Source organism: Nothobranchius furzeri, chromosome 6 (genome assembly GCF_043380555.1).
Source record: "Nothobranchius furzeri strain GRZ-AD chromosome 6, NfurGRZ-RIMD1, whole genome shotgun sequence".
NCBI classification, from domain to species: domain Eukaryota; kingdom Metazoa; phylum Chordata; class Actinopteri; order Cyprinodontiformes; family Nothobranchiidae; genus Nothobranchius; species Nothobranchius furzeri.
Window position 1 is genome coordinate 80,506,106 of NC_091746.1, and position 24,253 is coordinate 80,530,358.

The 24,253-nt window shown below is 44.2% G+C and overlaps 1 protein-coding gene across 5 annotated transcripts in view; it reads right to left on the reverse strand.

Moving 5' to 3' along the window:
- The window catches only part of npnta (nephronectin a), a 95,388-nt gene that overhangs the window by 17,941 nt on the left and 53,194 nt on the right, over window positions 1–24,253 (reverse strand). For all 5 annotated transcript variants that reach the window (XM_054744820.2, XM_015943707.3, XM_015943706.3 and 2 more), the window contains 5 exons: window positions 21,747–21,866; window positions 20,282–20,401; window positions 14,088–14,222; window positions 10,688–10,810; window positions 9,429–9,797 (listed from right to left, as the gene is read on the reverse strand). In XM_054744820.2, coding sequence (XP_054600795.2) covers window positions 9,429–9,797; window positions 10,688–10,810; window positions 14,088–14,222; window positions 20,282–20,401; window positions 21,747–21,866 — 867 coding nt within the window. The remainder of the gene's footprint in view (window positions 1–9,428; window positions 9,798–10,687; window positions 10,811–14,087; window positions 14,223–20,281; window positions 20,402–21,746; window positions 21,867–24,253) is intronic.

Genomic DNA, 24,253 nt, shown 5'->3' on the forward strand with positions numbered 1-24,253 from the left:
GACGACATAAGGAATGAGCCTTCTACAGGATTCCCCAAGATCCGGAGCGCCGCAAACGTTGGATCATTGTAATAAAACGCGCTAGTGACCAGGCTAAAATGAAACTGTGGGACCCAGAGAGTAAAGGTTTTCACTTATGCAGCGACCGCTTCATATCAGGTACTTAAACCAACGTTTCCTCAACTGTGTATGGTGTTTATTTTAAATGCTTTTATTACGATTCTTAGTGGGCTTCCTAAACTTATTTTGGCGTGGCTTTTTCTGTCTTATTACTCATAGCAGCAAGTAAACAGCACGTAAAACGTTGCCTCGTGAGTTCTGCGTGCTGCCGTTTACGTGTTTTATGATGACAGCAATTAACCGGCTAAGCTGTATTTAATTTTTAAGCAATTGTTGATCAATTGTCAGATCACACATAAAACTTTGGATTGCTATTATCTGTCTCACCGAGTCAGATCTCAGACAGATCCTGAGACGCTCCTGCCTGACATATTTATTTTATTCACGGAAAAAAATCAAACTAGTGATTTCTCTTGGCGTTCAGTTTATACATTCAAACAGCACAGCACTCTATTTAAACTACTTACATGTAAATCTGTTATTTGTCCATCCATCCATCCATCCATCCATCCATCCATCCATCCATCCATCCATCCATCCATCCATCCATCCATCCATCCATCCATCCATCCATCCATCCATCCATCCATCCATTTCATCCATCCATTTTCATCCATCCATTTTCATCTGCTTATCCGGAGTCGGGTTGCGGGGGCAGTAGCGTCAAGAGGCCCAGACTTCCCTCTCCCCAGCCACTTGGGCCAGCTCCTCCGGGGAAATCCCAAGGGGTTCCCCGGCCAGGTCCGGTAAGAAGTCCAGCTTCTGGCGTTTTTAAAAAGTATCCCAGGGGCACGGTAAGGGTCGGAGATGTTTAGTCTATTTAATTTCTGACTATATAAAACGATTTCTTCGGTTTTAAAGTGTGAAGTAAACTCCAACGAAGTAAAATCCAAGCCGATCCCGCTCACTTTGTTTACCTTTGTTGCCTGCCAACATGGCGTCTACTCTCTGAGAGTCACGTGACGTCCGGAGCTCTATAGATTGTGCCAGACCAAGATCCTTAACAAGAGTAAATTATACCAATGTGCTTTTGCACAAGCAAACAACCGGCTGTTAGCCCTGTGAATCTGAGCAGGGAAGCAGCAGACAGCAGGAGTCAGTTAAAAACATGCTTTGTCCATCGTTAGTGAAATTTAATATCTAATATAATGCACGGGCCTTTGTAGTCTTAATGCAACTAGAATTACATTCTTACTTTGGAACCATGCGCCGCAGGAGTCATTAAAATTATTCCACTAAAAAAGAAAATATGTATAATCATAAAATAATAGCTGAACACTTCTTAATGTGTGAAATTTCTCTGGAGAGAATTATACATCTGTTTCTATGTGAAATGGGTATTATTGAATGTTTTTTAATAGGTTTTGGGAAAAAAACACGTGAAAAAAATCACAGAGGTTTTCATAGTTTCTTTTTTATCAAACAAAATGAGTTTCTATTAAATCTATTAACAAGTTTTTTATATATCTGCAAGAAGTTATCATTTTACACAAACATTTATTAGTTATTGATAACAAATCCATTGCTTCTAGAATGATCTCATGCAGAAACAACCTCCTTTTACAAATGCCAATGAGCTGCTGGCGATTGTCTTCTATTTTAAAGCTCAACGATTTGGGTTTAAAGACTTCCCATTATTTAAAATCCACTTTGATTATTGTTTTTAATGAGTGAGTCAGACTGAAACAAACACTGATAAAAGACTTACAGTAAAACAAGCCCATAAGCCACCAGCTTGTTGGTTAACTGAAGCCAAAGAACATACTGATCTCACCAGGAAAATATTCTGACTTTGACTTTTTAATTAGTGAGACTTGTTTCAAAGTCTTATCTGCTTATTATTGTAAATTACAGGCATTTATTCTTCCCATCTGTCTTAGAGGGTGCAATCTGGTGAATAAAGCAGGACTGAAATAATGTATTCTTGTTCTTGAGCAGCTGAAACAGTCAGTAACACTTTGATAAGCGTGCTTGCTGCTACTCTTTAGTATCTTTAACTCACACGTTATTCTGATATTAAAAAAAGTTACTTTAGATTCAGATTTGTACATAAAAGTTCATGAAAGTACATGAATCTATCTATCTATCTATCTATCTATCTATCTATCTATCTATCTATCTATCTATCTATCTATCTATCTATCTATCTATCTATCTATCTATCATCTATCTATCTATCTATCTATCTATCTATCTATCTATCTATCTATCTATCTATCTATCTATCTATCTATCTATCTATCTATCTATCTATCTATCTATCTATCTATCTATCTATCTATCTATCTATCTATCTATCTATCTATCTATCTATCTATCTATCTATCATATTTCCCACCCTTTGCAGCTATGACAGCTTCAGTTGTACTTGGAATGCTTTCCATGGGATTTGGGAGTGTGTTTATGGGATTTCTGTAGCATTCTGTCTGGAACACATCTGTGGTCCAGTCCCAATACCTGCACTTCCACACTTGCACCTCTCAACTGTGTGTTCTTGTTCAGGGGTGTGAGTGCATGGGGTGTCCCGATTTTCAAGTGTGGTGATGAATTACACTACATGCCAGTAAATTAAACACTTGTTTAGTGACCAGCTTCCCCATGTAGGAAGTAAAAGAGACACGACCCAGTGGCACAGATTGATGATGCAATGCTCACCAGCCCAATTCTGCAGTTTTTCTGCTCACTTGTTTGCTACACACTCGAAGCCTTCCCCGCACTTCTACCAAGTGTTCTTCCTAGAGGATGGTAGGCTGTAGTGTGGGTATTGGAACTGGGCTTGGGAGGTCAGAACTCTGCCAGCTAAGCCCTTCAGCACCAAACCTGGCTGTTCAGGCATTGTTGTAACTCCCAAAGTCATTGGTTTGATTGGGTGTCCCAATTCCTTTTAAATGCATTGGTATTGTTTGAAAAAGCCTGTTTTTTGAACTCATGAAAAAGTCTGTGTTACCGGTATATCCACTAATAGTTTTTAAATGTATAAACAAATAATCGACACACGTATGATGTTTTCAGCTGTGGGTTGCCTTATTCAGACTGTCGTGTTCCTAGCTGATTTTGTTTAGAGATATACTGATTCTGGTTTTGAAGGCCAATTCTTATTTCTAAAACATTCTGGCCAACTTTGGCCAAATCGGATTTATCCCAAAGGGCTATAATGAACCAATGCATCTGATAAAGCTGAATCCTGGCTGGTCGCCTGCTGAATTGTTTGGGTGCTTGTCTACGTGGTTACCTGACTGACAAATTCAAAAATAGCTTAAATTTCTCCATTCTCGCCTGGTGACAAACATTTAACGAATCATTTGTCAGGTAAGCAAAACTTCTGAAATGTTAGTTTTGTGTGTCAAAATTTTTAAAACTCCTATTGCTCAACCAGTGTCTAATAAATACTAAATAGATTGTTTTTGGACGGTAAAAAGTGCAGGGGACAAAAAATGACTTAGGAAAAAGTGGGGTAGACATGTCCAGGGGCGGATTTAGGACTGAAAAAGATCCGGGGCCTAACCCCGGCTTTCCACCGGAGCCGTCAGCAGCGCGAGTTGGCCGCGTCTCAGGAGCAGCATGTCGCGGCCTTTACGCGCCGGTTCTATTTTCTAAGCGCGACGCCTCTGAAACGGGTCAAGTTCGACATTTTTGGGGAAGGAAAGACAGGAAATCGGACGCGGAAATGGAGAGAAGCTCCCGAGATTTTCAGAATAAAGAACGTACTGCCTTCCGGTTGCTTTACTTTAAAGAAACGTTACTAAATGTGCGGCCCCGTGAGAAGTTATCACCTAGCTAGCGGTCTCCTTTGTTTTTCAGGTCCGTATTGGCGATTATAAAACGGACAGAACATAAAACACAAACCATGTTGTAGTTTTCTCCTGCTTGTTGTTGTGTTTACTGACGAAGTCACTCGTGTGACTTCGTGCTCGGTCGGTGACAGCTGCTCCCCTGCTGCTTCACGTCTCATGGGAAGGGCCAAGCAGCAGCTTACGCGAGCAAGACGTGCTGCTGCAGTAACGTGCTGCTGACAGCTCCTGTGGAAACCCGGGGTAAAACGTGTGCGCGCACGTGCACACATACACACACACGTAACACGCACTAGTCTTTTCATAAAACATTCGGGGCTTGAGCCTAAGTAGCTGGGCCTAACGCCGCCCCTGGACATGCCCCCCCCCCCCCCCCCCCGCCCCCGCCCCCAAAAAAGCAAAAAAATAAAATAAAATAAAACTACGTCCATGCCTCTGACATAGCAATCCAATCAGTACATTTTAGCGCAACTACCATTAGAATGAATTAGCAGGCGAGGCCTAAACTTTCACTGGTGCTCTATGAAAAACGACGCGCTAAGATGTGAGAAATGAGAACGACCCCTGAGTGTTGCTCAGCTTGGAGTGGAGCGGAGTGTTTCGCCTCATTGTTTTTGTTCTCCGCCTGCAGCTTTTCTGTTCTGCTCAATGCCACTGCTCCAGTCGGCATTGCTTTTCAGACACACGGCAGCTGTTCTCCGTGAAGAAGCTGTAAACAGTCGGTGTGCACCACCTGCCCTGCACCAAGAGATAAAATATAGCTCAGGAACAGTAAGCAGCTTCTACTCAGAGCCTGATAGCTACTTCAGAAAACCTCCCGACTGTCTGTCTTGTTTGTACTTTTACTGTATTAGAGTCACAAAACGACTGGTTATGTTCCCCTCTTTAAGCCAGGTGTGTGAAAACTGCACAGTGACAAGTTTACGAAGATGGAATGGTATTTAAGGGTCCTTCACAGCACCGAAGCACCATTATTGTGATTCACCCACCCATCTACCACTTCTGCCTAACTTGTTGATTTCTATCTGCCTGAGCACAGCTTGGAAAAATGTATAAAAGAAGCACATCAGTCAGGAAATGTGCTGATAACTCTTGGTAGAAGTATGTTGGATAAAACAGAATTTAAAAATAAACAGCAAATAATCTCCACAAACAACTTTAGGATCTTGATGCAAACGTTCATCCCTCTTTGGGATAGCTCTTGAGTTCCTCCCAATAGAAACATTATTCAAAGTTTAAATGGGTCAAAATCTTAGGCTTTGTATGTCTGAAGTGGCATTTTGGTGGCTTTTACTTTTTCGCCACAATTGCACTTTTAATTTTCATGATTCTTTTTACAAGGAAATCTTTAATTGTCTACATAAACTAACATTTAGGATCTCAACTTTAAAATACTTTTTAGTCCATGAGCACACAAGTTCTATTCATTTATAGATATTATTGTTTTTGTTTATCTAATGTTTCTCATTCCAGTCGGACTTAAAGCTACTTTAGAGTTTTTAACACTTTAAACTATTGCTTTCAAACTGGTTTCAGTGGTTTTTGAACCAAAAACACGAGCAGCTTCAAACGGGACTGCGCCCTGTAGGCTCTGCTAGCCAGAAACGGCACTAAACAACTTTGTTGATTCAGTGCGAGGTTTCTACCTGCTTTGTGGCAACAGCTGATAAGTGGAGCAATGGTTGAGGTGGAGTTAATTGTGCCGCTAGCTCATATAATGGCTAGCATTTAGCTGTTTTTAGTTTGCAGACCATCAAAAACAAGCACACGAAGAAGAAGTTTGCTTTTAGGTGGCACCAAAGCAGTAAAAGGAAGGTGAAGCAAAGAAAGTGTGAACACAAACACCCCGTCTGACGACATTGTTATCCGCAAAGCCGGCGCAAGCATCAGGAAGGGTTGTTGTAATTCTGCTGTCAACCAGTAGGGGGAGAAGCCAGAAACTTAAGTGTTGCTTTAAATCAAATCCTCTGAGTGCAGACTGCACACACTCAAGCTCACAGAGTTCCTTTTCCTCTGAAACTCAGACAGAAGTGTCCTTTGAATCAGTCATACTTCCTGTTTTAAACCATTCAGAAACACAAAAACTGACGAGTGATGAGCAGATGCTTCTGCCACACTTCTGTAATTTTTTATAGTTCATGTAGTTTCTGCACAGTGACCTATTGCATAAGACTTTCTGTTAAAAGGGAGTGCTCCTCTCCACTGTCACTACATGCATGCTTAGTATGAGTCGATGCAATCTGCTGGTTTTTTTTATATAGGAAACCATCCATCCATCCATTTTCGGCCGCTTATCCAGGGTCGGGTCGCGGGGGCAGCAGCTTAAGCAGGGAGGCCCAGACTTCCATCTCCCCATGCACTTGGGCCAGCTCCTCCGGGGGAATCCTAATGTGTTCCCTGGCCAGCCGTGAAACATAGTCTCTCCAGTGTGTCCTGGGTCTTCCTTTAGGCCAGGGGTGGGGAACCCTGGTCCATCGAGGGCCGCTATTCAGCATATTTTAGTTTCAACCCTGCATCATCACACCTGATTTCAATCAGCAGGTGATTAACAGGCTTTAGCAGAGCTTGATGAGCTGCAGATCAGGTGAATTAACCACTGTATCAGAAGTGTTGAAGCAAAGACATGCAGGATACCGGCCCTCGAGGACCAGGGTTCCCCACCCTTCTTTAGGCCTTCTCCCAGTTGGACGTGCCCGGAAAACCTCACTAGGGAAGCGTCCAGGAGGCATCCTTACCAAATGCCCGAGCCACCTTAACTGGCTCTTCTTGATGTGGAGGAGCAGCGGCTCTACTCCGAGCCCCTCCCGGATGACCAAGCTGGAGGGGAGTTCTAGAGTGACACGCGACGGCCCGTGCATTGCCAGTGACTCCCTATTCAACTGTTTCGGTTAATCTTTTTTTTTTTTTTTTTTTTTTTTTTTACCGTGTCCTGTCTGGCTGTGAAGCAAGCAGAATTGATGTCTGAATGCTGGTGACAAGCCTTACAGATTTAGGTGGAGGCCAGGTGGAGCATCAAAGCGTCTGCTTTTAATGTCACGCCTGATACTTAAAACTTTATTGTTACTGTTGTTGAATGCTTTGTAATTCCGACCAGACACGGAGACAGAGGTGAAAGAGAAAGGAAAAGAAAAGGTGGGGAGAGGGGGGGGGGGTTCCACAAAAATAAACAATGAACAAGAGTCTGCTTCTAGACCTGCAGAAAAAGACAAAAAAAAAAAACAAAAGGACACAAAAAAGGGACACAACAACAATACAACAAGATCAACCTATCACTGCGTCAACTTGATGAAAAAAAAATACAAAAAAAAAAACCAATATATATATATATATATATATACATATAATCAACATTGCTTAACTGAAGAATCACGATAATAAATCACAATGCATTAAGTGCCCCCCCATAGTCTTAAGACATGTGTTGAACGTGCCCAAGCCCATACTTTTGAGAGCACCATGTGAGCACCTGTGTGTGTACACGCGCTTGTTTATTTAAGGTTTCTCTATAGGAGCGTCCAACAGAGAGTGTGAGGGACCACAGATCCGCCCCCAAAGATGCGCAGGAGACGGGGGGAGCTCCAAGTCCCAGAGATCCAGGCGTTGCCCCAGAATGCAGGAACCCCAAGGAGACTGCAACCAGAAAGGCCCCCGCCCCCCTCGAGAGGCACAGAGGATCGCCCCGGGGGGCCACAACCAGCAGCCGGCAGAGTCCCTGGAGATATCAGCGGCAAGCCCACAGGCCCGCCCGCAGCTTCCCACCCCCTAGCCGGCCGAGCCCGGGACCCAGCGACCCGGGACCCAGGGGCGACCACCCCCGCCGGGGACCCAGCAGAGCCCAGGGACCCAGACCCCACCAGGCAGCCACCGGGATCTATCAGGCAGATGCCAAAATCTTAAACCCCCAGACCCGGTCGCCACGAACACTCAGGCAGACCATGGCACAAGCCCCCACACCAGGTGTGGCAGGGGGAGGGGGGACAAAGATCTATATCATCAAGAGAAGTTCCAGGAGAGGGGAGGAGTCAAAGGCTCCACCTGACATATACAGTCATACACAAACACAGTCACACGCTCCCTCCCTCATGCTCACACATGCACATACAACCCAAGACTTATAAAAATGCACGCCGGACACCCACTCATGCTCCCCATACACACCCTATTCACTCTGGTCCCGGTACTGCTGCACATGGGGTACAACCATCACCGGCAACCAGAGTTTGACCCTTTCTGCTGGGGTGCTGATGAGCAGGCTCCCCCGCCCAACGCTGAGCACAGCAACCCACCACCCCAGATCCCAACCAGACGGCCAGATCTCCCTCCTAGCCTCCAGTCCCAGGAAGCCAAGCGACAACAGAGGTGTGCTAAGACCCCTAGTCTCCCTCCACCTGCTCCAATATAGTGTTGTGTGATCATGAGGTGTATTCCATGGCTGTGGTGAGTGGGCAGTGCGGGCATCATCCGGCATATGCCAGCTGATGCCACCGCACCACCCCACTTACACCCTCAGCCATCAGTGTCTAAATGCGGTTTAAAATTGGAAGTGGGCACCGGCACTCGGGAGGAGGCTGAAATATCCCCCTGCCAAATGCCGTTGAATGTGCTCACTCCCAAGGCCCTAAGTGTGTGTTTGTGTGGAATGTCGTCAGTGGAAGTGTATAAGGTGCAAATAAAATTGGGGGGCAGGTTGCCACAGGAATGCGGAAATGGGGTCCATACCCGCACTCCCTGACTTGCCCACCCCCCAAGGTCCTATGTGTATGTTTGTGTGATGATGTGAGGGAGCAGGAGGAGAGAAATATGCGGGGATGGGGAGGAATGGCTGGTTGGGCTTAGCCCTCCAGGGAGCCAGCTCCCCCACTGGCCCCAATAGGCACCTCTGTTGTCAAACTGCCACCCAGGGCATGGAGACCCCAGCCCATCCTGCCAGGGCCCAAAGCAGCAGCCTTACAGAGCCTCACGGAGTCCGAGGGCACCAACCCAGCCCCATCCCAGCTCCCAACCCTGTTTCGGTTAATCTACTGATTCAGGGGGAATTCACTGAGATTTATCTACTCCACCTATCTCTAAGGGAGAGCCCAGCCACCCTGTGTGGAAAACTCATTTCAGCAGCTTGTACCCGTGATCTCATTCATTAAACGGTTTATTTATCAATGTAAGTATTTAGTTCAGATTGTACCGCGAGGTCCAAAATTACTCCTGAGTTTCATATAAAAGTTAATATATTGTTGGATTTCAGGCATCTGTGTCCAGATTTCTTTTAGATATCAGACGATTAACGTTTTGTTCCTTATTCATTTTCCTATAGGCCTACAGGCATCACCAAAATGTATTCAAACGCTAACCTGTGAACGGATAAGGGAATGTTCATATTCATCTGGAAATGTTTGGATGTCGGTAAGATGCAAGATAAAATGTGTTTATTTTAAATATAAGACACTCGGATATGGTGGTGTTTGTTAAAGCATAAAATCAATAACAGTAATCGCTTTGTGGAAAGAAGAAAAAAGTTCTTACTGTGCACATCGCCTCTCTGTTTGGTGACCTCCTTCTGGATTGTGTTATCTACTGGTGTGACTGGTGGAGGTGGTGGGGGCTGGCTGGAGGGAGCCACTGGTTTTGGTGGGATGTGTGGTGGCTTTCTGGTAGGGATGAATGGCCTTCGAGTAGGAACGACTGGCTTGCGAGGAGGCGGCGTGGCCCTCCTGGGAGGCAGAGGGGCTGTGGTCGTAGTCGTAGCTTTGGGGACAACAGGGAAGTGTTTTTTGGGCGTCATTGTTGGGCGGATTGTAGTCATCCTCCTGTGATCCAAATCTGGGATGTGGTTGTGATGACTGGGAGCTGGTTTTCCGGGTCTCGGAGGGTCAATAACCACCTTCGGAATTGCTAAAATCGTAAGAGAAGGCAGACAGAGCACTGAAATATGAACACTTGGGAGTTAACGAGGCGTAGAATTGCAGACTAACTGAAATGATTAGCCTGACTTTTGCAGAAGAGAGTTTTATTTCATCCACTGAGGCTCTCCAGATATCCATTAACTTAATGTTAGCATCCTGACAACTTGGCCAAGTAGAAATTCACATTTTCACACGGTCAAAAACTAAATAAGCCTATTTAAAAATGTTATTAAGGAAAAAAACACCCTGTGTACATCCTGAATGGTAATTACCCTTTTAGCTTAAAGCACCAAAACGCCTGTGGTAAAGCTGCTGAGCTAAATGAATTATTTCCTTTTCGTTCCACCCTTCTCTTGTCTCAAGCAGACACAGGAGCTGTAGGTGGGGGTTTCTGGTGGAAGTTAGTACAGATAAAAGTAGTTTGAACCCCCCTCCTCAAGTTGCAGGACACTTTGATGTGTCATACACAAAAAGGAAGATCGTAACTCGACGCTCTAGGCTCTTGTGTCCAAAACCCTTTTTTAGGGGCATCTTCCTTCCTTTACAGACTGAAATGCTTTTTAAGCTACAGAGCTTAATGATTGAGGAGAAACTTAATAAACTATAAGTCAAATCAAACCAGAAATATTTTCTGTTGATTTCTTCTTTCAGGCTCAAAGTTAAACTTGATCTGGGGACGCGTGATAAGACAGCAGCCCTGACAGCCGATACAAAGAAAGGAATTTCAGCACCAGCACAATACTTGTAAAGATACTCCTCCCTCTTTCTAGTGCGCCTAACGTAACCAAAAACATGCAAAGAAAACAAAAACATGAGGCCCCCTGCTCTATGGGAAAAAGTGAGCATCAGGGTCCAGCGCTAGAGTTCCCAGGGCCTTACGTTTACAGTCGTGGCCCATCCCCCTGTAGCCGTCTTTGCATTTGCACTTGTAGGAGCCCGGCGTGTTGTAGCAGGTGGCAAAGCCGCTGCAGTGGCTCAGACCTAAAGAGCACTCATCCACATCTGAAAGAGAACAGAAACATAAAGCGACACTCAGCTACTAGGCGTTAAGGAGAGAAATGACGTAGACGTAGCAGAGAAGGCTAATTGCTTCATGCGTGCTTGAAGAACAGTTTTTGTCTAACAAAAAGAGCACTTCAGTGAATAATGGTGATTTATTTTTTTTTCATGAACGCCGGAACAGAATCATTAGGAGGGTTGTTTGGTGGTGAAAAAAAAACTGAAAAAAAGGGCATTACAAGGCCTTTTAGGCATTCTGAGAGCAGCAAAATGCTTTAACCGTGACGAATTAATCTTTTCACAAGGTTTGTTCATAATGCATTAATAAAGACAGGAGGTGGAAAAGTAATTACAGAAGTCAATTTGCACAAAAACCAACTGGATTTAGTTCAGTTTTCATATAATAGAATAAAACATTGTAGAGGAGCAGTAATATAGAGAAGAAAAGTCTTTATTTGACTAATTTTCTTCTCGGGCATTGAAACGCTCAGAATTCACAGATTTTTTACTGACAGATTATTTTTATTCTGGCTTTACAAGGCCCCCCCCCCCCCCCCCCCCCCCACACACACACACACACACAAACACACACTTCAACTGTTGGTTTTGTATTTAAAGCATTAACAGTGTCTGTTTTCTGTTCTTAAAAATGAACATGACTTTTATGTTTCCTTTATAAAAATGAAATAAAATATTTAATTGAGCATTCAGTTGTTTGTTTGGCTCAATCTTTTCTTAATGAACAGCCACCTCTCACACTTTCAGAGTATCATTGATTTTCCATCAGTTTATTTCTCCAGACTGTACCCAAATGTTTTCTTTTTCTCTAAGTGCCAAGAATTGACTTTTGTTACTGGATCACAGCTGTCAGTACAAAACTAATGAAATAGGTTTTGTGTTTCGTGTTGTTCAGTCACTTGGTTCTGGGAAAAGATGAGATGATCTTGACTTTTCAGCTGCAGCAGTGATGTTAAAACTTCTTGGACAAGCAACGAATAAAACTATCTACAACTAACTAAGGCATGAAGATTTAAAGCAGAGTTTAACTCCTGCAAGTCATGTGCATCATTACCTTAAAACTACGTAAGAAAATGTGTTTTGTTATTTTTTTTTCTGATGGATAAAGGTGTAGTTCATTCGTTTAATCAATGCATTTGCAGTGATCTCTGGTAGGAACAAATGCCTTGCAAGCCGTGTTCGGGGCAAAAAACGCCCAGAAACGCTTGGATCAGCACAGACAAGTCTGCTGCAGCAGAGAGCGGCACAACGCGGCAGGATTTGGAGTTTTATTTCTTGATATTTGAACAACTTGCCTCAGATTGGATAGCACCAATGTGACTGTATCACTGACTTGCAATGTTTTTTCTCTAAAAATAACAAGCCTGGAGGAGTTTTCTGTGTGATGTTGCTAATGCTAACGAGTAGCTCGTACTAGCCAAGATGTCAACTGCTGTTTCCTGAACGTTAAAACAAAAACAGCCTTCCCTGTTGTGACTCAAGATGGGTGAGTCCATAAATGTTAAGGCCTACTTGGCAGTTTTGCTTGATTTTAGCACTTCCTAGTGTCCATTATTAACTCATGAATTGCCATTGACGACTAAAATTGTCATTTGCATGTTTTTACTGTGTGGGTGTCGGAACGAGCCCCCGCACCGTGAGAACAAACATCCCAGCTCTAAAGCCGATCTTCATCCTCATACGCCACACGTCAGGTGATCAGGATTCAGAAAATCCATGTGTTAGCTGATTGTTTTGGGCCGCTGCTGTAAAAAAAGTGAGGCGCAAACCGGAAAAGCTTCTGCCAATCACAATTCAACAACGGATTATGAATAAATGGATAACGCTCGAAACGTGCGGATTCTTCCTGTTCTAAGAGATGAGTCTACTTTTTGTTTTGGTAGTTTTGGCGTTGACATCATCATAGAGCACAATGTTCTGTGACACGTCAAAAAACCTGAGAAAATGCTAAAGAAAATGCTAGCAGCGAAGGACTTTTCTGATCAGGAAACGGCTAGCTGTGAATGAGTTAATTATCTGTGATCAAATCGAAAGCAAAACTTATCTCCTTGCTGTGCGTTTGTCTTTTTAACACCTTAATCTAACTACTGAAATGTCTCCCAGCCTTCATTAGTGTCTGCAGGAGTAATTCATCACTTAATGAAACAAATCAGCCGTGTTCAAGATCTAAAAGATGCAAGAAACATGCTGGAACCAGACCGCAGCACCAGGTTTGTCAGCTAAAGTCCTGCCAGTCTGAAATTGCATGCAAGTGTAATATTCTGGCAACAGAGGCAGTGGGGTCTGAGTGACATTTCATTAAACCTGTAAAGGGTCATTTTAGCACATACTGACTCATGAAAATGATTTAAAAATAGGAATACGTTGCAGAATGTGGCTTTAAGTGGCGTAGATCTGTCAGGCTTTTCAAATCCTAGCATTTCACAGCAGATAGGGAGACTATTTTCATGTTCACCCTGCCTGAAAATCTCAGTGACCGATTATAATCAGAAATACTTTAAAAAAAATTGTTTTTTCATTGTCTCACACTTTAAAATGACAATTTAAGTCTAAATTCTCACTGTTTTACATGCTTGCTGCCACATTCTGTAAATATTAGGGTTAGGGTTAACAAACAGTCCTTAGGAACGTTTCTATGCACCCAAAGAAAGAAATGTTGAATTTAATTGACTAACTTAGTCTTTTTTTTTCTTTTTTCTTACTTAACTTATTACTATTAAATTTTTTATGTTACATATGTACCTTATATATATATATAATATTTTTTATTTTGCACATTAGTTCACTATATTGTTTCATGTGTCAGAGGGGGGTAGGATTAAATGAGCACCAACTTCCTCCTACTCCTTTTCGAACAGAATATGATAATTAAATTTTTTGTGTGATTAAGAGTGTGATTTTAATTTGAATGTCTACAATGACTTTATTGTTATTATTATTATTATTATTATTATTATTATTATTATTATTATTATTATTATTATTATTATTATTATCATTATTATTATTATTATTATTGTTTGAAACAAAGATTTCATTCATTCATTCACCTTATGTGAACTGGTTCCACAAAGCCTAGCTGCCTAAATGTAGAGTAATATGCTTTTAAATTGAATCTATTACTCTTTACATCTCAGCATCTAGGTTTAGAGGAACCAGTTGACATGACATTATACAAACCTTTTAAATAACAACAGTGAATATTCTTGTATGCATCTTATGAAACCTATGCAGATTTTCTAAAAGAACATTGTTAGAGTACCCAAGCACTGGTATTTCCCGTTGATGTATTGCAGGTCGAAGCCTTCGTGGCACTTGCAGATGTAGCTACCAAAGGTGTTGATGCATTTCCTGAACCTGGGACACACGGCTATCCCTGCTGCACACTCGTCCACATCTGCAGGAGTAAAAAAATAAATTCCAGTTTAATAACAAAAGGGAAAAATATGATGAATAACCTATCATTCACTTCATTTGCAGTCAAGCAATCTCTTAGAGAAATAACATCTAAGAAAAAGCTATAATAATAAGTCACAATCAGAAAAAATTTTAAGATTATAAAATACATGAAAAGTAAAAAAAAAAAAAAAAGCCAAACCTGAAGGAGATTTGGTACGTATGTTTTAATGATCTAAGTTCTACATTTGGACATTTGAAAATTGCATGAACAAAGGTTCTTTTAAACATTAAAGCTGTTACCAGTAGCTTATTAGGGTCACCATGGTAACAGTGCACCCATCTCACTCTTTCATTTCAGTCTTAAACAAATAAAAATGTGGTTGTAAAACTTAGGTAGCTCAAATATTAGAGTGGGTGACAGCATCTTAGTGGAATCCTTCAAAAATCATAAAACCTAAACCCCAATTGTGGAGGGAAAAAGGTCAAAGATGTTAAAATGGCAGTTCAGTCAAGCAACGTCTAAACTTTTTCAATGGATGATGAACCTGAGCCAGTTTCACTAAAACACCATTGTTGTGTATAAACTGTTTGACACACGGATAAAAAGGCATGACATGAAGCTGCTGATCAGGTCACAGGTGAAGATGTACTCTTTTTTTTTCTTCCAAAACTGAAAAATGGTGACTTTATGTTGCAGATTAAAAGTAGTCCAGGGGCTTCGACGCTTCATTGTTTCCTTTATTTAATTTTTATACTAAACAAATGGGAATATTCTCAGCTGGAGCTGAATTTAGGCCTAGTCCACACGTAGCCAGGTTTTTTAAAAACGAATATCCGCCCCTCCAAAAACTTGCATCCACACCACCTCGTTAAAAACAAACTCTGTCCACACGTACCCGGATAAATACGTTGTTAAGGACATGCCAGACCTGTAGGTGGCAGTACTTCCCCCGTTCTTAACCTCGTCCTTCGTCTGTGGTCTTCCGCAAGGAGCAGTAATTCCGCTTGCAACAACAAACAAGCAGAAAGCGCTTGGACAATTGATAAAGCGAGCGCAGCTCTGAGGGCATCCATGCTGTCGGCTAGTGTAAACACAGGTCGCACACGTGATGTCAGCATTTTTTTGTCGCGGAAAGTGACGTTGCGGACCTTAAAACTCCGGTTTTGTCTGTCCACATGCAGACACCCAAAACGGAGAAAACGCAGATCTTCACTTTGGCCGGAGTTTTTAAAAAGATCCGTTTTCGTGTGAAAAAACTCCGTTTTCGTGTGGATGGCAGGCCAAAACGTAGAAAAATATCTACGTTTTGGCAGATCCCCGGCTACGTGAGGACAGGGCCTTAGTTGGTATTCATTCATGAACAGAGGATTCTTTTCAGCGTGCACAATGTAATGCATTCTACCTTGATTCATAATTTAAAGACCTACTCCAAATGGCTCTGTTGTTCACCTTAGCAGGAACGTGGGCATTAATATTTACACACAGCCTCCGTGCATTTGCCTAAAACATGACTGGCTTATTTGGTGAACACAGCTGAAGCTCTGCAGCAACAGAAACTGAAACACCTTCAAATCAAGCAGTGGGAACAAGGGCAGAGATCCTCAACGGGGATCACAGACTTGAGTCTTGGCCGAGGGGCAAACTCCACCTTATGAGTATTGTATGTGTAAGTGATACGAGTGATCAGATGTGCATCAGCTAAAGTAACCTCTGAGTTTGTCTGATAAATCTTCTTTCAAGAGGAAAGTTAAATAAACACCCAGCAACACAAAAGCCAGAGAAAACACTGCCATTATTTTGAGTGGTTTGCTGCATTTCTAATGCAGCTAAAAGTGAGTCAATGTGTTCCTCTAATAGATCAGAAGACATCGGTCGTTAGGGATTTCTGAAAAAGTCTCACTTGGTAAAGAAACGCTGCCGATTGATACATTTTATTGAAAACATGCAACCTTTTAAAAACCATGTCACTTTTTGAAACACAGTAAATTACTAATGTTGAAAATATGGATTAATAAGTATAAGGAAACAAACAGACACACCTGGTTTGAATCAGTGCATCACTAAGAAGCTTCTGCTGAATGTAATCACTGAGTCAGGTGTGTTGGAAAACATAAAATGTGTCTGTAGACTGTGGTGCCCCAAGATGATTTTCATAGGTGGGACCAGATAGGAGCAGGGAAAATGTTAAGGTGGCTCTCCAAATTGGTCCTTCTGGTAGCTCTGGCAGCATTTATGCACATCAAACCAGGCGACCAGTAACATTGGAGCACCACAGGGGACTGTACTCTCACCATTTCATTTCACCCTGTACACCTCAGACTTCCAGTACAAATCAGAGACCTGTCATCTACAGAAATACTAAGATGACTCTGCAGTGGTCGGGTGTATCAGAGATGGACAGGAAGCTGAGTACAGAGAGCTGGTGGGGTCAAACACTGTTTCCATCATGGGAGAAGAAGTGGAGGTGGTTGAGGAATACAAATACCTTGGAGTTCACCTGGACAACAGACTGGACCGGAGAAAGAACAGCGAAGCCGTTTACAAGAAGGGACACAGCAGACTGCACTTCTCGAGGACGCTTAGGTCCTTCAGTGTCTGTAGCAAGATGCTGCAGATCTTCTACAAGTCTGTTGTTGAGAGTGTAATCTCTTCAGCCATCGTCTGTTGGGGTAGCAGCATCAGAAGCAGGGACCTGAAAAGGCTCAACAGCCTGATAAAAAATGCTGGTTCTGTTCTGGGGACGACTGTGGAACCACTGGAGGAGATAATGCAAAGAAGGATTCTCCAGAGAATCAAGAAAATGATGGACAACCCTGAGCATTCTCTTCACAAGACTGTCCGACAACGGAAGAGTGTCTTCAGTCAGAGGCTTCTTCAGTTTGGCTGCAACACTGACCGCTACTGGAGATCCGCCCTGCCAACAGCCATTGTAATATACAACAACTCTTTGACGACTTGATTATTATTATTATTCTGAACTACTACAGCAATTAATTTCCCTCTGGGATTAATAAAGTATTTTTGAATTGAATTGAATTGAATTTAGCCTTTAGCTGTGCACTGCATGCTCCTTAATTCTTTGTCATTAAAAAACAACGTCCAATCCCAACACAACTAATCACATCTGAGAAAGTAAAACGTTTCAGTAATTTCAGTGATTTAATTTTTAACATTTGTTGTTTTAGCAATTAGAACACATTAATTCACGTGTTGCTGTAACGTTTACTTTTTTTAAATGGGTGGGCAAAATGTTGAAAATAGTCGTCGTCGTCGTCGTCTTCCTCCGCTTATCCGGGTCCGGGTCGCGGGGGCAGCATCCCAAATAGGGAGCTCCAGGCCGTCCTCTCCCCGGCCACCTCCACCAGCTCCTCCGGCAGGACCCCAAGGCGTTCCCGGACCAGATTGGAGATGTAACCTCTCCAACGTGTCCTGGGTCGACCCGGGGGCCTTCTGCCGGCAGGACATGCCCGAAACACCTCCCTGGGGAGGCGTCCAGGAGGCATCCTAACCAGATGCCCAAACCACCTCAACTGGCTCCTTTCGATCCGGAGGAGCAGCGGTTCTACTCCGAGTCCCTCCCGAATGTCTGAGCTCCTCACCCTATCTCTAAGGCTGAGCCCGGCCACCCTACGGAGGAAACTCATTTCGGCCGCTTGTATCCGCGATCTCGTTCTTTCGGTCATTACCCAAAGCTCATGACCATAGGTGAGGATTGGGACGTAGATCGACCGGTAAATCGAGAGCCTGGCTTTCTGGCTCAGCTCCCTCTTCCCCACGACAGATCGGCTCAGCGTCCGCATCACTGCAGACGCCGAACCAATCCGCCTGTCGATCTCCCGATCCCTCCTACCCTCACTCGTGAACAAGACCCCGAGATACTTAAACTCCTCCACTTGAGGTAGGACCTCTCCCCCGACCCGGAGGAGGCAAGCCACCCTTTTCCGGTCGAGAACCATGGTCTCAGATTTGGAGGTGCTGATCCTCATCCCAGCCGCTTCACATTCGGCCGCGAACCTACCCAGCAAGAGCTGAAGGTCAGAGCTGGATGAAGCTAGGAGGACCACATCATCCGCAAAAAGCAGAGACGAGATTCTCCTGCCACCAAACTCGACACACTCCACACCACGGCTGCGTCTAGAAATTCTGTCCATAAAAGTGATGAACAGAACCGGTGACAAAGGGCAGCCCTGGCGGAGTCCAACCCTCACTGGGAACAGGTCCGACTTACTACCGGCTATGCGGACCAAACTCACGCTCCTCTGGTAAAGGGACTGAATGGCCCTTAACAGAAAGCCACCCACCCCATACTCCTGGAGCGTCCCCCACAGGGTGCCCCTGGGGACACGGTCATAAGCCTTCTCCAAATCCACAAAGCACATGTGGATTGGTTGGGCAAACTCCCATGCCCCCTCCATCACCCTTGCAAGGGTATAGAGCTGGTCCACAGTTCCACGGCCAGGACGAAAACCACATTGCTCCTCCTCTATCTGAGATTCAACTATCGATCGGACCCTCCTCTCCAGTACCTTGGAGTAGACCTTTCCAGGGAGGCTGAGGAGTGTGATCCCCCTATAGTTGGAACACACCCTCAGGTCACCCTTCTTAAAGATGGGGACCACCACCCCGGTCTGCCACTCCACAGGAACTGCCCCCAATGACCACGCAATGTTGTAGAGACGTGTCAACCATGACAGCCCTACAACATCCATAGCCTTGAGATACCCAGGACAACCTCATCCGCCCCCGGGGCTCCGCCGCTGTGTAGTTGTTTGACTACCTCAGCAACTTCTGCCCCCGAGATCGGACAGTCCATCCCCAGGCCTCCCAGCTCTGGTTCCTCCTCGGAATGCGCATTGGTGGGATTGAGGAGCTCCTCAAAGTATTCCTTCCACCGTCCGACTATAGCCTCAGTTGACGTCAGCAGCTCCCCATCCCCACTGTAAACAGTGTGAGCGAGTTGCTGCCTTCCTCTCCTGAGGCGCCGGACAGTTTGCCAGAACCTCTTTGGAGCCGATAGATAGTCTTTCTCCATGGCCTCACCAAACTCCTCCCACGCCCGAGATTTTGCCTCGGCAACTGCCACTGCTGCACTCCGCTTGGCTATCCGGTACCTGTCTGCTGCCTCCGGAGACCCACAGACCAGCCACGCCCTGTAGGCCTCCTTCTTCAGCCTGACGGCTCCCCGAACCTCTGGTGTCCACCAGCGGGTACGGGGGTTGCCACCACGACTGGCACCGGCCACCTTACGACCAAAATAGTGAGCAGCATATTTTTTATCATGAGTTATTAATTAATATAAAATAATTACCCTGATAAAATAACTATGGTTTGTGTGAACATGAAAGTTATTAAAGTGGGGGAAGTCTTCCCCAGGGTGGCCAGTGAGTGACCAACAGTTTTCCAGGGGGGGGGGGGGGGGGGGCTTGGCCACCCCTAGCCACCCTTTGGGGGCACCACTGCCTTTGGGGACTAGGACCGAACATCAGAGCTCTACAGCTTACCTTGACACAAGAGGAACATTAAACCAAACATGAAACCCAGTTCTCTTGATCCTAGAAGGCATCAAACCCCCATAAGATCAGCTGCATCCACAAGAATCCGGAAACGTTCCGTGACGCTGTCATCACACCTGTGGAGAGCTCCTCCATCCTCCACCTCTCTGTGATTGATGTATGTCCAGTTTTAGAAACCAGACCATGCCCCTCCCCCGTCTCTCTATGCACCAGTTCAGTGAGCTGATAAACGAAGCAGGTCAGGGGTAAGTAACCTGCGTCCAGTTAACTCCCCCCGCTCACCCTTTGTCTTGTCTGTTAGGTTACCTGACAAAGATGCTTCTCGTGAAAAATAAAGGAAAGAGCTGAACTCATATCGGTCGAGAAGCACTGATACTTTTACGAGTAGCAAACCTGGAAATGCCTTCAAACAGTGCTTTGGCTTTTTAAAAAACTTTCAAACCCACAACCTGAGGAAAAGTCACTGTTTAACGTGGATGGGAGCGGCGAGGTGACACACAGCTCAGTTTTCATGACGGAGGGTATATTGAGACCAGGACGCACCCACACAGGTTCTTCCATCTGGAGCCAACTGTAACCCGGGAGATGGACACTGACATCGGACCTCCCCTTTCAGCACCTCGCAGCCGTACTGGCAGTTGGCCATGGCACAAGTCCGAGTGTCTGACGGAAAAAAAAGAAGCACATATTAACTCGTGCATAGGGAGAGTTAATTCTCTCTCTCTCTCTCTCTCTCTCTCTCTCTCTCTCTCTCTCTCTCTCTCTCTCTCTCTCTCTCTCTCTCTCTCTCTCTCTCTCTCTCTCTCTCTCTCTCTCTCTCTCTCTCTCTCTCTTTCTCACACACACACACACACACTTTATTCTCCAGCCAATTTGTAGGAGCCAGGCAACTTGCCTGACTTTTCTGATATTAGTCAGCTTGACCCCAAGGCACCGCCAACAGAACAACACACACACACACACACACACACACACACACACACACACACACACACACACACAGAGGCTTTATTAGATTCCTCTGCTGTGCGTTTGTTTTGCGCTCACACCTTCGCTCGAGCAGTCCTCCTCCAACCTCTTTGATCCATTCTTACACCCAGAGACTGATAATCCATCTCCACCCACATCGATGCGGCTGGCGTGCAACGCCGCTGCCGTTGAGCCACGCTGAGCAGATCCTCCAAAATAATAATATAATGGACCTGATTTTGTTCAGCCTCTCTTGATAAATTCCGACCCTAAAAAGGAAATTAAAAGCAGGGCTCGTGCTGCTGTGGCTTTTTTTCTGCTGCTCGGGGCTCCCTGGAGTACAGTTTGATGACAGAGGCAGTCTGGGCTGATTAAATGCCACAGTGATCCATTGATCAAAGCCGTAGCAATGGAGGAGGGGAGGAGGTGGAAGGGAGAGAAGAGGAGCAGCAAGGTGTTTAACACTATCGTCACAAAAACAGCACTCAGTATAATTTCAGATCGCCTCCAGAGGTGTGCAGTTCAGACTTTTAAGGAGGGGTAAGAATTCATTTTCCTGCGATATGAAAGAGCTAATTAAAACGAGGTAGAGAGAGTCTCTCCATCCTCGAGTGGAAACGTGAGGAGAAAATAGTTATCAGGTGAATTTACTGGGGGGTGGGGGGGTGGGGGGGGCTCGCATTATATGGAAAACCTCAGGGCGTCTAATAAAAACTGCACATTCACTCGAGGGTCCAAAGACTTTCTTTTATGTTTTTCATTTTAGCCCTGGAAGTGCTCTTCACAGGGGCCTTTGATACAGCATCGCTGCTATAATGAAGCAGATCAACACGGGGCTTTAATCAAAACAGTCTATCAAAGGCTGTTGTCAGCGGCACTCAGGAGGGAAAACGCGTTCAATGACGAGAGAGCAGAAGTCATCAACGTGTTTTCCTGGAAAGCACATACAAGCTGAGAAGAAGAGGAGAGAGCATGGAACACATTTTCACACCGGCCGATAATCCAAACAGTGTGTATAATCAGTGTGTGTGACACTCACTTCCACAGGTCCCATCAGGCATCAGCATGTAGCCATTAAGGCAGTAGCACTTGTAACTCCCGTACGTGTTCATGCACCTGTGTTTACAAGGCCTCGGCTTCAGCCCACACTCGTTCAGGTCTGCAGAGAGAGAGAGAGAGAGAGAGAGAGAGAGAGAGAGAGAGAGAGAGAGAGAGAGAGAGAGAGAGATATGAAGAGAAACACACACACACACACTCGGACAAGGGGGAAATTAGTCAAAGAGGGCAAAGGTGATGAGGTCAACTGCCTCTAACCTCGCCAGCGCATTTATTTGTGTTGAATGAATCACTTTGTCTGTCTGCATGTGCCTTAATGAGTGTGTTTTAGAAGTGGGGGGATGTCTTAGGGGAGGGGAGGTGTTCTAACAGACCTCTGATCGCCTCCCTTTGATGGTTTAACAGGAAGTTGGTGTCAGCTGTCAAACCTCCCACCACCTGGGTTGGAAACCCTCTGACTCACCCCAACTTTGTGAAGCTTCGGCATCCTCCACTCGCTCTCTGACAAATGCATTTACATACATGTTTGTTTGTTGTTTGTTTTTGACATGTTTAGGGGAAAAAATGTCCAGATTAGGAATCCTGCTGTTTAGGTTCACAGCAGGGAGGAATCATTAGAGTGAAAGTAAAAAAAAAAATTTGCTCTGAGGAGAACACCTGTCGCATGCTCATCCCAGCAGGTAAGAGACATTTGCAGGAGTGCAACGCAGGTGACTCTGAAAAGATTATGCACGTCTACTTCACTACTGTTATCACTACCTGCTACATACAACACGCCTGTGCACTTACAACACAAAGCATCCCAGTACGATGGGAGTTTGTCTATTCTTCTGACTGTAAATTAAATTCGTGTTTAAAAATCAAAACCAACCAATGAATTAGAAAAGCTCGAGTTTTAAAAATGAAGGTACTTCCTGCGTATGACGAAGTAAATTTCTAGACAAATCCAAATGTTTGCAATGACCTTTAAATAGGTCAAACTATACTTTATCTTCAAACATATAGCAGGATTTTCAATCTATAGCATGAACTAAGGCACTTCAAAAAGGGGGTCCAGCTACTAGCAAGGTGTACCCAATAATGTGGCCGGTGAATATTTTACAGAGGAATTAAAAACTATTGACATCTAAAAACATTCTAGGTTCATGTTTAATAATATAAAAAGGGGCCTCCAGCCATTTTATTGATGTAGCAACACCTGATATTTGAAGTGAAGCTCAGTGGATAACAGACACATTACATGATTACTGGTTAAGCTGGTTTTGTTCATGCTTTGGGTGAAATGTCCAATATGAAAGGGCTCTCTGGAGCTCTCAGCGTTGTGCAAAGCAGCTAATTATTCCCGTTGGTGTGAATGAGATATTCTGCTGCGCATTTACACTGTTGGAGCGTGTTCAATAATTCATATAAGCAGGTCTGCTCTCCTGAAAAAGAGAGAGAGAGATGGATTATGGAGTAGCCTGCAGTGACAAAAGTCTGATACAGGCAGGAAGAGTTTTCATTTCAATTTTTTCCCCTGGAAGCCATTTATTCCGATTAAGTTTTCCCATAGAGGGATACAGTCCCACCATTCTTGCAGGTTATCATGGAATTAAGCTGGGAGTGGGAGGCAGAGCTGATCCTGAAGCATGTCCGCCCTTTTGTGGCCCCAACACTCACTCACCACTTTTCAGGAGAACCTTGAGCAGATTTTATTTTAATGTTATTTTATGCAACGCCGATGTTTTATCTCCACAAAGAACACAAGCCTGAAGAGTTCTGCTTTGTGGTAGAGTTGCTAGTGCTAACGGTTAGCTATACTAGCAGAGATATTTTTTGCTGTTTCCTGGAAGCTAAACCAACAACAGCCTTCCCCGTCGTGAGCCAAGATGGGTGAGTCCATGAATGTAAAAGAGATACTTAGAAACTTTTCATATATCTAAATCAGCCAGTATGTGCTGGTCGCCCCCGACAAGAATGCCGGTACCGTCTGTTTGGACTTGGATAAAAATGGAGCTGACATACCTGGCGCTGCAGTCAGCTTCTAGCACATTTCCTGCATGTTTTAGATCATGAACACAGCAGATTTGTTTGATTTAGTGATAAATCACTCCTGTAGACACTAATGAAGGCTGGGAAATATTTCAGCTGTTAGATTACGGTGTTAAAAAGACGAACGCACAGCGAGGAAATAGATTTTGCTTTTGGTTCTACAAACGGACACTAGAGGGTGGTAAAAGCAAGCCAAAACTGCCTAGTCTCTCCTAGAATTTAACCATCTGTCAGAAGCTAATGCAGGAGATAGGTGCAGGAGACTTTCATGTTCAGTCTGCAAGAAAAAAATCAGAGTGATCGATTATAATCAGAAATAATTAAAACAATGGCTTTTCAATGTTCCACACCTTTAAACAAAAATCTAATTTAGTTTAACCCAACTGTTGGTTAGAAAGTCGAACGCACGAAACTCATCAAACCCAGTTTTGAGATGATAGTCAAGCATCACTAAGTTAC